Source organism: Alosa pseudoharengus, unplaced genomic scaffold, assembly GCF_046254945.1.
Source record: "Alosa pseudoharengus isolate Yale_2024_CS ecotype anadromous, Long Island Sound unplaced genomic scaffold, YU_APseudo_1.1 YU_APseudo_1.1_scf_17, whole genome shotgun sequence".
In the NCBI taxonomy this organism is placed as follows: Eukaryota; Metazoa; Chordata; class Actinopteri; order Clupeiformes; family Clupeidae; genus Alosa; species Alosa pseudoharengus.
This window is the reverse complement of record NW_027468640.1, coordinates 37,492,252-37,508,823: the sequence shown is the minus strand read 5'-3', so window position 1 is coordinate 37,508,823 and position 16,572 is coordinate 37,492,252. Positions and strand designations below refer to the sequence as shown.

At 41.9% G+C, this 16,572-nt stretch overlaps 1 protein-coding gene across 1 annotated transcript in view; it reads left to right on the top strand.

The window, feature by feature from the left end:
- Positions 1-12,605, top strand: part of LOC143127791 (uncharacterized) — an 84,058-nt gene extending 71,453 nt beyond the window's left edge. Inside the window, exons 17-21 of the mRNA XM_076289493.1 lie at positions 9,998-10,337; positions 10,598-10,742; positions 11,009-11,211; positions 11,440-11,556; positions 12,278-12,605. Of these exons, the coding sequence (XP_076145608.1) occupies positions 9,998-10,337; positions 10,598-10,742; positions 11,009-11,211; positions 11,440-11,556; positions 12,278-12,417 (945 nt within the window). The 3' untranslated portion in view covers positions 12,418-12,605. The remainder of the gene's footprint in view (positions 1-9,997; positions 10,338-10,597; positions 10,743-11,008; positions 11,212-11,439; positions 11,557-12,277) is intronic.
- The last annotated feature ends 3,967 nt before the right edge of the window (positions 12,606-16,572 follow it).

Below are 16,572 nucleotides of genomic sequence, written 5' to 3'. Positions count from 1 at the left end.
GGTAAACCAAAGCGTTTCCTCTCCTGCTATTAGGCTAATTGAAGGGAGTAGGGAGGGCAACGCAGACAAGTAGATGACCTAGACGACACTTTAGGTTCTACATAAACATTCGCCTTTGGAATCATTTTGCGTTCTAGTGTGTATGGATATATTTTCTAATCGAATGTCGTGTAAACGCGATTAAAAAAACAAACGCATACAAAAATATCCGTTTTTAAAAAAAATCTAGATACGTGTAAACAGGCCCTAAATGTATCACACATAAACCAACACACTCATGGGCCAATAAAAGTGACGCAAGCACAAACCGCACACCACTCAGGTTACACTACGACACACTCCTTGTCCAGCTCACCCAGTGCTTCCTGTCCAGCATTAGGTAGCAGCAAAATCCGGACGGACAAACAGACAGACAAACAGATAACAGAGAAGAAATGTCCACTGGTCGGCTTCCCCTGCCGACCAGAAAAAAAAAAGAAACAAAACAAATAGGCCTACTAATAATCCAATCGGGAAATCATGGAAATCCAGCCGAGGCCAATGCCGGAGTGGATCCTGCTCCGGATTGGTGTAGACGTCATAAGTCCCTCCCCTTGACCAATCGCCTCGCTCCCCGTCGCTGTGAGTCCCAGACACTCGTGGCCTCCCAGGCAGGTAAACACGGAAGCTGTAGGCTAAGGCAAAAACTCCTGTCAGCAATCTGTGGGCTCATAGGCCTACAACACACCATATCAGGGCTAGACTAGGCTACAGAAATAAGACTTCCCTTAACGGAATACTTGCGTGCGTTGAGGTGAAAAGCCTCCTTCATTCGTTCTCTCTCTCCCTCCAACTCGTAGCCGCGCTGCTCCGCTCCTGTACTGTAAACAGTCAACAACGCTCATCAGCTGAGCAGCCGCGATCGTGTCCCCAATCGCTACACCCCTGCACAAGGCTACAGAAGAATAAACTTCCCTAATGGGATACTTAGCGTGCGTTGCCGGTGTACTCTGTCAACTCGTCATCCCCGCGTTCGCCTGGCTCGTTGTGCTGTCCGCCTTCCGTGGGGTCTCCTCTCACCTCGCACACGTTCACCTAATATCCCCATTGCTCAGGTGGAAGCACTCTGTTAATCAACCAATACCTGATAGCTTCCCATCTCCCACAGGTGTCCACAATCTCTGTCCATTACACCAATCACCCCAGCCATTGTCCCAAAGGCATGCACATTGTTCATTTCAAGTAAATGCATCAAACAGCACATATGTCAAATACACCAGTCCTTGCAAATATTACAGTTTTCATAATTCATCACATAATTCCATAAAAACAGTCTATTCACATGGTACACACGACACATGCATCACAGCTAAGATCTTTGGTTGCTATGAAGGCCAGTCGTTCTAAATGGATGGTTGCTATGGCCAAAGGCCAGTTCTATCTCTGCCATTGTCAAGCGGGCATATCCTAGAATTCTGATTAAGTTATTTTATTTGAAACATCTCTATTTTACTTAGCCTACTTCCGTACAGTGAGTCCCATTAAGAAGTGGCCACTTCATTCGCGCTTACCGTGATTCACGCAGCAACATTATTAAACTAGAATTGCGGTTCCGAGGAACTGCAAGAGTGGGTTTGATCTGGGGCACGGAACTCGGCCTCATCCAAGGATTCCAACGGTACCTCATTTATGAAAATCGGGCACACGGATCAAAAGTTATCTGCATCAACGCAACATCCAATAAGCTAAAACGCATAAATAACGTGGTTGCTATGCTGGTTGCTAGGGCAATCATGCTGGTTGCTCAGGTGGTCGCTAGGTTAGAAGGCCAGTGCCTCCTGAGAGGCCTGAAGGGTCAGTTCTGAGGTTGTTGACTGCTGAAACCGAAAAATGGACTGCATTTTCTTAAAAGACAATGTGACTGAAGTGCGGGCAAAGTTTGCACAGAAATGTACGATTTTTCCCACCCTCATCAACCTTGTCATAAAACTTGTTTAAATGATCACACGACGCCTCCTTGCTGCTTTGTCGTCTACATCAGCCTTTCTCAAACTTCTTTGACCTGAGGCCCAGTCAAGGCATACTTTGGGGTCATAGGGCCCACCTACATGAACCTACCCCCTCCTCCCACCCCCCATCAAATTGTAATATCATCACAATTATTATTTTTTTTATACTATATTGCTATACATGCACTTCAAAACAGTCAATGTTTAAAGTGCTAAGATTGTTCACAAAAGTTTGTGAAAGCATGCACATCAGAGTACTGCTTTACTAATGTAAAATATAATTAGGCCTACACTAGTTTCATTGTTTTTGCATTGTTGCATGATTGATATGCTATTTAATTACATTTCATTTGAATGCCTGAATGTAAGAATTCAGGAAACACAATACCAGCTTTTAACATTTATGTTGTTTACTAGTTTATGTAAATCACATAACACATGAACTGTTTACATACTACTGATAGCCCATTACTGTACACAATAGATTAGTGTCTTCAAATAGTCAAGGTTGTTGACTGCTGAAACCGAAAAATGGACTGCATTTTCTTAAAAGACAATGTGACTGAAGTGCGGGCAAAGTTTGCACAGAAATGTACGATTTTTCCCACCCTCATCGACCTTGTCATAAAACTTGTTTAAATGATCACACGACGCCTCCTTGCTGTTTTGTCGTCTACATCAGCCTTTCTCAAACTTCTTTGACCTGAGGCCCAGTCAAGGCATACTTTGGGGTCATAGGGCCCACCTACATGAACCCACCCCCTCCTCCCACCCCCCATCAAATTATAATGATATCACAATTATTATTATTTTTATACTATATTGCTATACATGCACTTCAAAACAGTCAATGTTTAAAGTGCTAAGATTTTTCACAAAAGTTTGTGAAAACATGCACATCAGAGTACTGCTTTACTACTGTAAAATATAATTAGGCCTGCAATGTTTTTGCATTGTTGGATGATGCTTGCATGAGAAATACTTCTCAAAACAAAAGCAATTATATGGGTGCCGTTGTTTTGGGATCTTTCCCTCATGCAAGCATCATACACTGATATAATATTTATATGCTATTTAAATACATTTCATTTGAATGCCTGATTGTAAGGATTCAGGAAACACAACCAGCTTTTGTGAATGGTAAATGGCGGATCAGATCATGCGTAAATCACTGATCTGGAGATCTTTAGCTATCTTTAACTAAGACTAATTAATAGCTTTTGGCTGACTTTAATACTTAATGCTAGACAGTGTTTTATATAGTCTGTGCTCTATTTTTATGGAAGTTGCGTAAATCCACGTCGTTCTATTAAATGTCGTTTCATAATTAAATAGCCTTCCAATAGGTTGAGCTTAGCTTTGCTACCAACGTGCACACGCATGCATTGAATAAACGCTCATACCACGACTTAATTCTATGCCTCTATGTTTGATGACACCAAATTAACAAGTATTTCCTACTAATTGCAGAAACGTTTGTTTTCTTTTTCTGTCCGCGGTTCCTTGATCAATTGCGCAGCAAATTATCAGACGATGCCCCGGGAATAATTTCACTCTGCAGACCAGCATTGTCCACGTTGCGGACCGCGGCCCATAGTTTGAGAAATGGTGACCTGCATGCTGCCATATTAAAGCCTTTTTACGAAGCGCTTTCAGATATAACCTCCGGAGTACATGCGGAGGTTTGTCAAACGGAGGTCCTACCCTTCGGATGATTCAGATATGATGCTAACCTGCGGACCTAATACTGACCTTATACTGACGTATGTGTGAACGACATACACGCACATTACAGAATCTCCGTGTGGTTGTCGAGTGAGGGGTGGGGGCTTGTAGATGCAGATATGACGCACAATATGCGGCCGCTGCCTGTCACAGGTGCTTTTTGTTTACAAAGTGTAGCCTATGCATTATGTAGGCTAAAGAAGAGAAATCTATTGTGCGTAGGCTAATACTTGAAGTAGGCTAGTCACGTACACTTGAAATTGGCCTACAGTATTTGTATGTGTGCTTCGAATAAACACATTTATCTTTTTTCAACGTTATGTACCAGAATCTGGTTTGCGTTGGAGAGAGAGCATGCACAAACTTTATGGTAGGCTACCAGCCAATTCAGTAGGGTAACTCAAGACTTCAAGGCCATACAACGTTTTTAAGCAACAAACAAAATACTAACATAACAGTGAAGTTGTTCGTTTTTTCATGGTTTATTTTTTTCAAAAAGCATCCTCTCCCCCATGCAGGCGCGCGGGAACATATTTTTGACCTGGGGTGCTGAATAACAAAATAATGGATGTCCGACGATTTCTCCCCTAGCATGATATGATATGATTTGAATTTAGACAGCTACGCCATTTCAGCGCGGTGTATGAGTAGGCCTAAGAGCGAGAAGTTTTATAATGCCCTGGGCAGCCATATTCCACTGCAACTATGCGCAGCACTTGCCACTCCGACTCATCAATACAAACTGCGCGCACACAGACCCATAGAAGCGCACTTGACTTTACATCATTAAACTATTTCAGTATATTGCTTTTCTGATTGTCAAAACCACACCAGAGATGTTTGGCTTGAAAATATTGCTAATTAGGCTGCAATGACCTACAATGGCAAACGATTTCTGAGTAGCCTAACTTATGGCGTCTCCACTCCACAGCAAAAGTGTCCTAACCACGTTACAGCTGTTTCTATCTGAGCGACTCCAATAGTGAAAGGATTTCAGTGTCATATTTCGGTGGCACTAGCTAAGCTGTCGTGGAACTCGAGATGACATGTCTACTGATAGGCAACAGGTCTCACCAACACGAAATTCTAATTGCAAAAGATGCATCCTACCTCATCGGTTGTTATTCAAAATTGGGCGTTGTCAATTCGTGTTTGTGGTAATAATGACAGCAACAATAAAACCATCTGTATCTTACGATCTTCATCATTCTTGACAGATCACCAGCCTCCTCTGGATGGTCATATGCATAGTTAGCCTCCTATACCTTTAGTTTGCATTTACATTTTAAACACGAATCTACTGTCTTTACAGCCGGGAGAGAAAAAAATCCTGTATTCTTTTCTGTAGCCTAATTCTTTTTGGGTTTTCTTCGTTTTCAATTTATCTAGGCATATATGCTCAACAAATATCAGCGAGCTCAGCCAGTCATGGGAAGGCTATATCAATGAACAGAAAACCATGTTGGCTAACAATTTATTAAATACTCCTGTTATTGTCGTCAACGACGTCGCTGTAGGCTACTGCCTTTTCAGCGCCTTCTGCTAAATCGTCTTTTGAATTCGTTTGGCCTTGCCATGCAGTCTGTAGGCTACAACGTGCCATTCCCTTCATGTGTTCTATCAAAATGTTGTATGCCCTCATGGACAGTAGCTCCGTGATGTCTGCATCTTTCCAGGTCGGAGATTTTCTGGACAGCACTATGCCACTCCATCATAACACTGGCATTTAAGTCAGATTTAACCACATGGACGCACGAAAGAAACGTCACCAACACGCCCTCTCACTAGGTGTGAATTTTGACCGCATGTTCTACGCCTCGTTCAGACATAGCACATTTACATAAAGTCCGGAGGAAATACTAGGTCGGGGGTAGTATAAACACCGGGTGAATTCGGACTTCCATATGACCGGTTATGTCGTTCAGATATACGGCCCCACCGTTTAACATCGGCAGAACCTCCGGTCTTACACGTATGTCTGAAAGCGCTTGTGTGTGTAAAACACGGTGTGTTTTAGCCGGGTTTTCATGTGGAAGGCTGTGTAGAAATCTGGCACCCTATTGAACGAAGTTAAACTGAAAGAGCGTGCCGTTCACAGACACCAGAATGAACGAGTTCACAGTAACGTTCATCAGGCAGTAATGCAGGACGTTCAGTTCAAGTTCGGTCAAAATATGAACGAGTTCATGAACTTTAGTTCAATGAACGCGTTCAGGCACAACACTGCCTATTTACAACATAAATTGTCAATAGGCTATGCTGGCGACACAAATAAAATCTCCTTTGGAAACCAATGGCTTACGTCTTACAGTATCAAGCGGACTTAAACTGCCATATCGTGGCGAAAAGTTGTAATAAAATTCACGCAGCTCCATGAGTCAAGGAAAGCGCGAATGAAGTAGCCACTTCTAAATGGGACCCACTACACTGTAGCTTAATGTGTGTTGCTAAAGCAGCCATAATGAAATGAAGGTGTCATTGTTTGGATACTTCACACACACGTGCTTTTTCATTTCACAGACTACAACTACCAAGCTGGAATCAAAGCACATCGATTCCCCTCTCACACCCTGCACGCACTTAAAACAAAATAAACAGGCGTCTCAGTCTCACGCATGTATAGGCAAAACTGTATCAGACCGGTGTAACGTTGGTAAATCTTCCATTGCACAGAATAATTTTTGTAGCACATGCAACAAATGACAGTCGAAAGATACAATTACAGTGCTGCTATCAATTTGCTTGGTATAACCGCATTTATAGTTTTCTACAAATGCAATCAATCAAATTGGCCTCCATCACTCAACCAACGCTAACGGTAACATTAACTAGGTCCTTATTGATATTATAAGATTAACGTACCTGCAGTAAAAACCAAGCATGTCCGTAAACATCCTCAGATTTATTTCAGCTTCAAGAAGAAATGGGAATTACATTTCATGTGAACATCATCCTATCCTTATTAGACGTTCTCTGCTAAACTAGTCCTTGTAGGAAGCGTCCATTGTTCCAACCCACTTTTAACTTCCAACAAAATTACGTCTCACTTCAACGATGCGCCATCTACTGGACAAACGACAACTTATCGCCAATACTGGAAATGCAGCCATGATGATGATGAATATTTATTTTGGCTTTCTTTTAATGCTACTAAATTTGTAATTATGTATTGGCCGTTCTAATACCGATAGTAAGTGGGTGGCTGTGTGTGTGTGCATGTGTATATGTGTGCACTGCCATCTACAGGCCAATGAGTGTACAGTCACTAAATGTACACCAAACCTACTTTTTTTAGACCCCCCCATGGATGAAATTCTACGAAACTTGGCATACCCCCAGAGAATGCCAGGTCAATCATACACATAAAATTTGGTGCAGTTCTGAACATCTTAACTGAAGATAGGGGCGATTAAAGCAGAATAATATTGCATTTTCATTTTTTACCGGGGGGGTGCAAATCACAAATGAGTGATTATGGGCCAGATTGATGTGGGCCCTTGAGACCAACATACCATAAAAGATTCTTCATCCTCAGTGCCACGGTTCAGGTAGTTATTTAGGAAAAACTGCTTTTTTTGCGGTTCGGGGGGCCCAGCACGGGGGGGGAGTGGCCCCCGGGGACGAAACGAAATTTTTCCGTAAAAGTCTAGTGGGGCTACATACCCACCAAATTTCATGTGCCCCGGTGGTTCGGTGTCCCGGGTATCGTTGACCAAAAATTCAGGAAGTAGATGACGGGAAAAAAAAAATAAATTAAAAAAAAAAAAAAAAAAAAACGTTGACAATCCCTATATGACCGCTTCGCTAGCGGCGGTCATAATAATTTCCCATGATAAATTACATAATATTTGCACCTTCCTTACTTGTGAAGCTCACACTAATTCCCGCATTTAGTGAAATGTATTACAAAGTTGCCACCTAGCGTTCAGATGTAGGCTATTTAACATTAACGTGACATTTCTATTCTTTCGTCAACTCCATGCTTTTAGGAAAACAATCTTTTTTATCATAGTTCCCTCTTCAATGAGCGATTAACAGCTCGTAATAATGATAAAATTTATTTTGAATACCGTCAATGTGAAAATAACTGTACTACGTCAGCAATAAATAGCTAATGTTCACCTTACCATTTCAGTTCATAAGTCCATACTATCCCATGGCATACTATCCCATGGCTGCCCAGAGACATTGTGCATACTTGGAAGGCATTGTGATAGAAGTGCAAATGTGAAAGGTGATAGTTACCAAATATGGGTGGGTGGTTTGCCAAATGCTGGAAACTTTTGGAATGTTTTTTTTTTTTTAGCTTATGCACCCTCACATTGGAGTCCCGAGTTCAAATACAAAATTTGGTATCGATATGTGACAGTGTTCCTGAGATATGGACGACTTCCTGTTTCGGAGCTTTGCCGCCGATTTCGTTTGGCTGTGACGGGCAAACGCTTTTGAAAATCCAAAATCCTTCTGGTAACTTTTGTGAGGCTTGGTCCAAGGATAATGTACGTCAAGTTTCGTGAAGTTCGGACCAAATTTGTGACCTGTGAAACTTTAGTTTCGCTTTCTATTCAATCCAATATGGCGGAAAAATGACAAGGGTCAGTGACATCCTTTTCAATTTCCACACTACACCGGTTCCGGCCGGACGTTCTAGAGTTGGACCGGTGGCGATATCTCAAAAGGTCTAGGAGCAGGAGTTTACGAAAAATTGGGCTTACAGGAATAAGAAAACTTAAGAAGAACAATAAGTGTGCTGCTTTCAGCAAGCACACTTAATAATAAAACTTAAGAAGAACAATAAGTGTGCTGCTTTGCAAGCACACTTAATAACACGGCTGGAAATCATACATTGCGCCGATATATATGTTTTTAATGATCAACGAACACCACTACCCACTCGGTGAGTTGCACAGTTTTGAAAACGAACATTCAGGGTTGTTTTAAGGACATGTTTGTGCATGCCCATAGGAAGCCACTCTGAAGCAGTTAAGGCGAATAAAAACAAGTCAGAAAAGTCGAGACAGGACCAATCGTCAAAATTACAGTGTCCACCACTCTAGTTCATCCAAAACAAACCAGAAAAGGGACTCAAAGTGCTAAATACCAGAATTATCCTTTAAAAATATCTTTTGCATTACTTATCCAAACAATGTCAAACTTGACACTGCACTTACTCGTGCCCGTAGCAAAACACTTGTCACGTTTGGAATCAATCGGACTAACAGTTCGACAGATATGTACACCTATAGTGCTGTTTGAGAGGGGGAGTGGATAGGATAGCCTACAGTAGAGCGGAGAAAGCCAATGTGTGCTTCTTTTACCAATATATTTACCAATATATTTTGCATTTGTTATCCAAACGACGGCAAAGTTGGCACTACACTTACTTGTGTCTGTAGCAAGATACTTGCCACGTTTGAAATCAATCGGATGAACGGTTCGAGAGACATGCGAATAACAGACAAACAGACAGACAAACAGATGTTCCTGTAATTGGGGGCCAAGCAGAGAAGCTGCGAGGCAACCCATAGCTATTCTACATTTTCTTATTATTATAACGAAATGCTCATTTGCCATTGAACCATACAGTAAAAAATTAGGAAATTTAGCACATTGATTCGGTACAGTAATATGATTAATTTCACTAAGTTTCATGTCAAGTGTTCTAGCGCCAACAATGTGTCAAATTTTGCATTACATCTACAGTATGCGCTTAATGATTTAACCGTACACATTGAGGTATATTTTGAATCCTTGGATGAAGCCGAACTCAACGCACCCCATGATGTCAATTTCTGCCATATTGGACCTTACGCCATATTGGATTTCATCAAAAACACCTAAAAGTTTTCACAGGTCACAAAATGTGTCCGATTTTCACGAAACTTGACGGTGATCTGTATTCTCTCCCCCGATTCTGAATGCTAGCCTATAAAAACTACTCTTGAACAAAACTCTGGCTATGCCTAATCCGCTACAAATATGGTCAATATGTTTGTTTTGAATTGTAGCGGTCTTGGTTGTACTATGAAGACGTGAGTTCAGGGTGGATTTGAGCATGGCTTAGACTCGTGGTGTGAGCGGTATCGGAGCGAAAATGGAGCGGGACAGAGCGGCCGCTCCTGCCTCTGAATAAAAAAGCGCTCCCCGCTCCAACAAAATTCCATCCGCTCCGCTCACTAGTTTTGGTGTGTGTGTGTGCGTACGTGTGTGTGTGTGTGTGTGTGTGTGTGTGGAGAGAGAGACATAGCGGAAAGAATCTGAAGTCTCATCATCTGTCCAAACAGCTCCCCTCAGCAGGAGTGGTGATCAGCAAGCCAGCAGTACAACCCACATCTGGTTCACAGTCTCAGATCCACACCGACAGATACCTGGGCCCAGAGGATTGTCTCAAACAGCAATACACACAACTGTCGTGTGCAAAGGTCTCCTGTCCACTGGGGCATCGCTGCTCAGAGGGTACTGCAATGTGCACATGTGATCCTAAGCCAGATGAGTGCTATGCTAAGGAGAAAGTGTGCACCCGTGATGGGAAGGAGTCCAAGAACCGATGTCACGCCGTGGCAGAGACCTGCAAGGACAACAATACAATTCCTGTCTTCTCTCACCTAGGAACCAATTGCCGTTGTGAGACCTGCACAGACACACACACATACAGTACACATACACAAACAAGAATTTTACAAAGTTTTCCACTAACTGTAATGCTGCCACACACAAACCCATATACTGGTACACAGATACATGGACACACAGACTCAGACATAAAGACGCACACACACACACACACACGTTTACACAGACACACAGATGCAAACACACATGAACGCCAACACACTTTGAGTAGAGTACTTTGGATGTTTATGTTTGTGTGTTTTTGTGTGTAGCTAACAATGTCTTCAAAGAATCCTTAAAGACTGAGAAGGAGGTGATTGAGGTGCAGCTGCCTAAAGGTTCAACAAAAGCACTGGTGTGTCATGAGGGATGGAATATCGCTGCTGCCCATGTTACGTGTCGTGGAATGTTCCGCACGTATGTTTCTCGCCGCCATCCAATCAAATGACACTATAGCCTACCTCATGACATATTTGCTTCCTGTGTTGCTTACTATCTTAAACTACCACAATCCATTTGCAACTGATGACAGAGCTTGAAAGGTTTGATGTCAGGCAGTCAGTTGTGGAGTGTCTTTACCACCTGCTTTCATTTCTCAGGTTTTAAAGGGTCTAGTTTTTTACGTTCAAAACATTTGAAACAGAATGTCTCTCTCTCTCTCTCTCTCTCTTTCTCTCCCTCAGGTTGGCAAAGACTGCAGCCAATATGAAGTACTTTGATGTTCCAAGAAAGAACATCATTCTGCCAGATGTGTGTGTTCCTGTCTTCTGTAAAGGACATGAGTACTCTCTGGCTGAGTGTCACATTGGCAGTCCAGTCAAACTTAATGATAAAAGTCACATTGCAGTGGCCAACTGTTACAGTAACAGTAGTAATCTACATCCAGGTCAGAATACAAATGTGCACATACACACACACACACACACACACACACACACACACACACACACACACACACACACACACACACACACACACTCTCTCTCTCTCCTTATGTCTCCCTCTCTTAATGGTGAATTCTGGCATTTTTCAACCTGAGCCCTATCGTAGATATCTTTCATTAGGGACAAAAACAACTCAAAGACAAACTCAAATCTCACTGTTGATGTTTCAGGTAATAAATGTGACATCGGTAAGTTCCAGTGTGCAAATGGAAAGTGTGTGCTGCATGACAAAACATGTGATGGAATCAACAACTGCGGAGACGGCAGCGATGAGATGTGCTGCAAAGGTGTGTGTGTGTGTGTGTGTATGTGTGTGAATGTTTGTGTGTGTGTGTGTGTGTGTGTGTATATATATATATATATATATATATATATATATACCCAGCTCAGAAGATGATGACTACACACCAAAGTGGTGCGGGAGTTCTGACTACAGAATGACTCCTAGAACATTGTGTCAACTTCCCTTAAATAGGCTACCCAGTTTGTGATTGGTTACATTGATAGGGATCACATGGTGAGTTGTTGAACAGACTGAGACCATTGTTGTAGTGAGACCATTAGAGTGAATCAATCGAGACATGATAATGTATTTGATTACATTTCCTGTCCCTAGTTAGTTTGTCCTTTGGACATGTGACAAGCATGTGACAGTAGGCCCACAATTTAGGCCCACTGTGCTTCCATGGAGCAGAGCAGCTGATCAGAAGTCAACATATGATTGAAAGGATTATAATCAGCCTGGGAATTAGGATCCCACAGTGTGCAGCCCTTCTAAAGAGTAAGGCAAAACAACAGTACTTCCTTAAATGCACTGTCAGTAAGAGTAGTATTTTAGAACTATGTTGCAAATAAATGTATTTCTTACCATTCAAATTTAACATACACGAACATAGCTGTACCTGACTGAATACTACTAATAGACTTACAATAGACTTACAATTATGTACTGTAATATAACATGAGTGTGTGTATGTGTATGTGTGTGTGTGTGTTTACTACCCCCAGAATGTCGTAATGATAAGGCTTTCCACTGCAAGTCCAATGTGTGTATCTCTCAACGCGCTCATAATGACGGAGTCCCAGACTGTCTGGATGGAGATGATGAGGTTATGACTTCCACACCACCACTAAGCATTTCTGTTTAACACTCAACTTGACCCCCCCCCCCCCATCATCTGATCAATATACTGTAACTATGACATTAATCATTAATTAATAGTTTACCATTTTCATTAAATGTTATTACAGCTGTCTTAATATTGGATGCCATAGCAACATTGTATGCATATTGATACTGCTGTCAGACAATGTATAATAAAATATAGTGATCTTACACCTACTTATCTGACAATTTGATTAGCAGAGAAAATCACACCTAATAACATTATTTCTACCAAAAAGAAAATATGTAACATGGAATCAAATCACCAAAACCCAATAGAAGCTTGAATGCTATTCGCCTTATTCAGCCGGCGGCCATTATAAGCCAGAATGAGGCTACATGGTATGCTACACTTGCCTTTACACTTCAGTCCAGCAGATGATGGTAAAGCACTCTGTTTGCAAAACATAAGCCTCTGTTATGCCAACATAAAAGCTCACAGAAAAAGAAGGGTTCGCTGGCCTGCCAGAGTCAAGGTCAAGGATTCGTGATTGGTAGAACGAGTCCTGCTGAGTCAAATCCTTCAAAGACGAGGCAAGGCTTTTCTTAGCATTCGGAAAACACACAATAGAACAGACTAGCGAGTGTGCAGGAAGCTGCAGGTGCATTATTAACCTGTTGAGGAGTGAATTCTTTAAGACAATGCCATTCCCCAGACAGTGAATTATTTTCCTGGCTCCTTCTAGAATTCTACGCGAACATTCTATAGTTTCAGTGTTCTTAAAATTGTTTAATGGCAGAAAAGTCCCTGAGGGTAATTGTTGCGTCATGTTATAGAACCTTTTTTGAAAACGTTCTAATCACATATTTGTGATCGTACTCCCAGGGGCCCAGCTGCATCTGATCACATATTTGTGACCGTACTCCTCAACAGGTTAAAAATCATGTGCGCACAGGATTGTGGGTGTTCCTAGCACAAAGAGGATACACGCATGCATCCTCGAAAATTCTCAGAAAATCTCAGAACGAAGGACTCTGTACTTTATAGAATTTTACAGCACCCTTGACATTGGAACAGTGCTTGGCGAGATTCGATGACATAACTTCCTTGAAAAAGTGGCTTTAAAGGACCCATCCTTGACTTTGATAAACGGTCATAGTAACCTTCTTCTTCTCCTTATTCTTCTTCTTCTTCAGTAAGTTTTGTTTGGCAGTTTGCAAACGGAGTGAATTACCACCATCTGCTGGACTGAGGTGTAATGGCAAGTGTACCCTGTAGCCTTCTTCTGGCCGCCGGGTGAATAAGGCGAATTAGTGCCTTAATCACCAAGCTTTCAAAAGCGTTGACAAAGTTGTAACAGAGCTGCATTTCTTCACTGAGTGCAGTCATTATTCAGACCTCAGTTGTCAATTTATGACAAAAGCCAGCAATATTTGCCCAGAGATAACAGAAGAACTGACTCTTTGAAATTAAAACATTCTCTCTCAGTACTGAATCCACATATGAAAACACACCGAGCAACTTGTTGACGTGTGTGTGTGTGTGTGTGTGTGTGTGTGTGTGTTTGTGTTTGTGTGTGTGTGTGTGTGTGTGTGTTTAGGACTGGCTGGGTGTTACGCCTGGCTCACAACACAAACGAGGCTGACAACAGATTCCATTTCTAAATCAATTCTACTTATTCAAAGTAGAATAAAGGAAATGTCTAGGGGGTGGAAATGAAGTGTGTGGATGTGTGTCGGTCGTGTATAAGTGAGTAGATGTGCTATGCAGTGCGGTGTGTCAAAAAGATGTCTAGGAACGACGAGAGAGAGAGAGAGAGAGAGAGAGAGAGAGAGAGAGAGAGAGAGAGAGAGAGAGAGAGAGAGAGTGATAGAAGGGATAGTGATGACTTATATGGCTACACCGGCGCCAGGTGAGGACAATCTCCCTTGATTCGTCTCCCCACTGCAGGCCGGCAACCGGCCACCACGGAAAACAGCAGGGGGGAGCAGAGGGGCGTCACACTGGACAACTGATAGCCTACATGTATTTGAATATGTGTGTGTGTATGTATTTATGTAGAGAGATGTTCCTAATACCATAACCTGCTATAGCTCAGAAGTGTCTCTTTTGTTTGCATGTATGTGTGTGTGTGTGTGTGTGTGTGAGAAGCCGTTTTCAGACATAACATCCGTCTAAATGGATACACTAAAACTCATTCCAATGCATTTGCCAGTGACCAATCCCTGTGAGGCCCTAAGATAACACTATACCAATATAGTGTGTGTGTGTGTGTGGTGTGTGTGCGTGTGTGTGTCGGTGTGGATGTGTGAATCCATGTGTCACTGCTGCTGCACAATGACCAATAAAACAATGAAGTACACGTACATTAAAGTGAGTCCTCACTACATGGTATACAGTAAGTTGTTTTCTATGTTGTTTTGTCCCTGTATGGATGTATGTATCAGACATGTTTACCCTGATTTCACCATCTTGTCTTGTACATCTTTAAGCAATAAAAACAAAATGGGCACATATCTCACAACTTGGGCCTCGACCCCATACAAAAGGCTACGCTGTATCAAGGATGGAGCCACTGGGCCCTAGGGTACAGACAGCTAAGATAAGGGGGTCTGGGGGCATGCCACCCCGGTAGAACAATTAAAAAATTACCCCTTTAAATGATGATTGACCACAAGTTCGGTGGAAAAAAATGGACAAATTGAGATTTACAAATATGACATAACCATCAACAGATGGTTCCTGTGAAAAAAGATGGCAATTATAAAGCTTGACTATCACACATATACAGTACCATATGTGTTATTTCACTGAGGGGCCCATTCAAGTATCAGGGGTAAATAACATAATCCATTCAGATATTGGGGGTTGAGAACATAGCACTTCACATAGGACTTCACACAGAGGCTTGCACTTCAGGGGCCTGTGAGCCCTTGTGCCCCTGGTATCAAGTAAGATTAAATGTTTTTCACCTTTATGGAAACGAACACTGTGTTATCAGGCTATCCAGGCTAAAATTATGAGAAGCCCTCTGATCAAACAAACAGTGAACTAAAATGCTTTAAATTGTTAACTTTCTGCAAACAAACATGTTTAGCTGAACACACTGTATAACCTGACTTAAAGACAGAAGTGTCGGTACTGTAGGTCAGACTTGGAGGGGAGTTCGGGGGACCTCCACCAGGAGATTTTTGAAATTCTGGCAGCTAAATATACCATTTTTGTCAGGCTAAAAACAGCATATTACTTGCTAGAGAAACTGAAATAAATACTAAATGATTCCTTTTTGCCTTCCCAAGAGGGTAAGGGAGGCTGTAGGCACTACATCTCATTATACTGGGACTTCCATTGGGGTCTTTCCATTGCAAGGACACTTAGTGCCACAGTGCTATGTAAAAGGGCACTTCATGAGTTTTTTTTCTTCCATCAGAAAGCCATATATAGCTATAAGGAGCACTGTTGTTTATCTCATTGTAAAGGCACCTATTACATGTTTTGTCACTGCAGGGGCATTCATTAGGAAACGTTCCTAAATTGATGCAAGTAGGGACACCCTTTACTTCAATGCATCACATTTTATCCACTAGAGGAGCACATATGTTGGCATTTTACACTTTATGATTTCTCACATGTCGTACAATATACAGGGCTGCATTCCACTGCATTCTGTACTGGAAATGATAGCCTACCCTTTGCCATGTAGAAGCAGCATAGAGGGCATTCTGTAATGGCACCCCTTTTCCAATGGAGGGGCACACATACAGTAGGGAACGGCAAGTATAGACAAGACAAGCATTTTGAGGGGCACCTTATAGGGTGTTGCATTACATTTACACTAGAAGGGCACTCATTAAGACAGGTTCTTCAAAATGATTGTTTGAAGTGGCACTATTCACCTTATTCCGCGTGCAAACATGGGGGGCGCTACTGTAGCTTTGCATTGCCAACTTCTTATTGAGCAATACATCCATTGCAATACATTGAGATAGCAGAGTTCTATCGAGATGACTGGCATCATATGTCATGGGTCATCCTAAAGTTAGGAATGTTTATTTAGGATTTTGGTGACTTAAGACATTTCTTTTATACACCTTTCCTATCTGAAGTTAGGAAAACACTGACTTTGGAGCCGCTGTTCTGTAGGCTAATGACTTTCTAAACATATTTACCATAGTTACCAAACAAGGATTTGTGAGT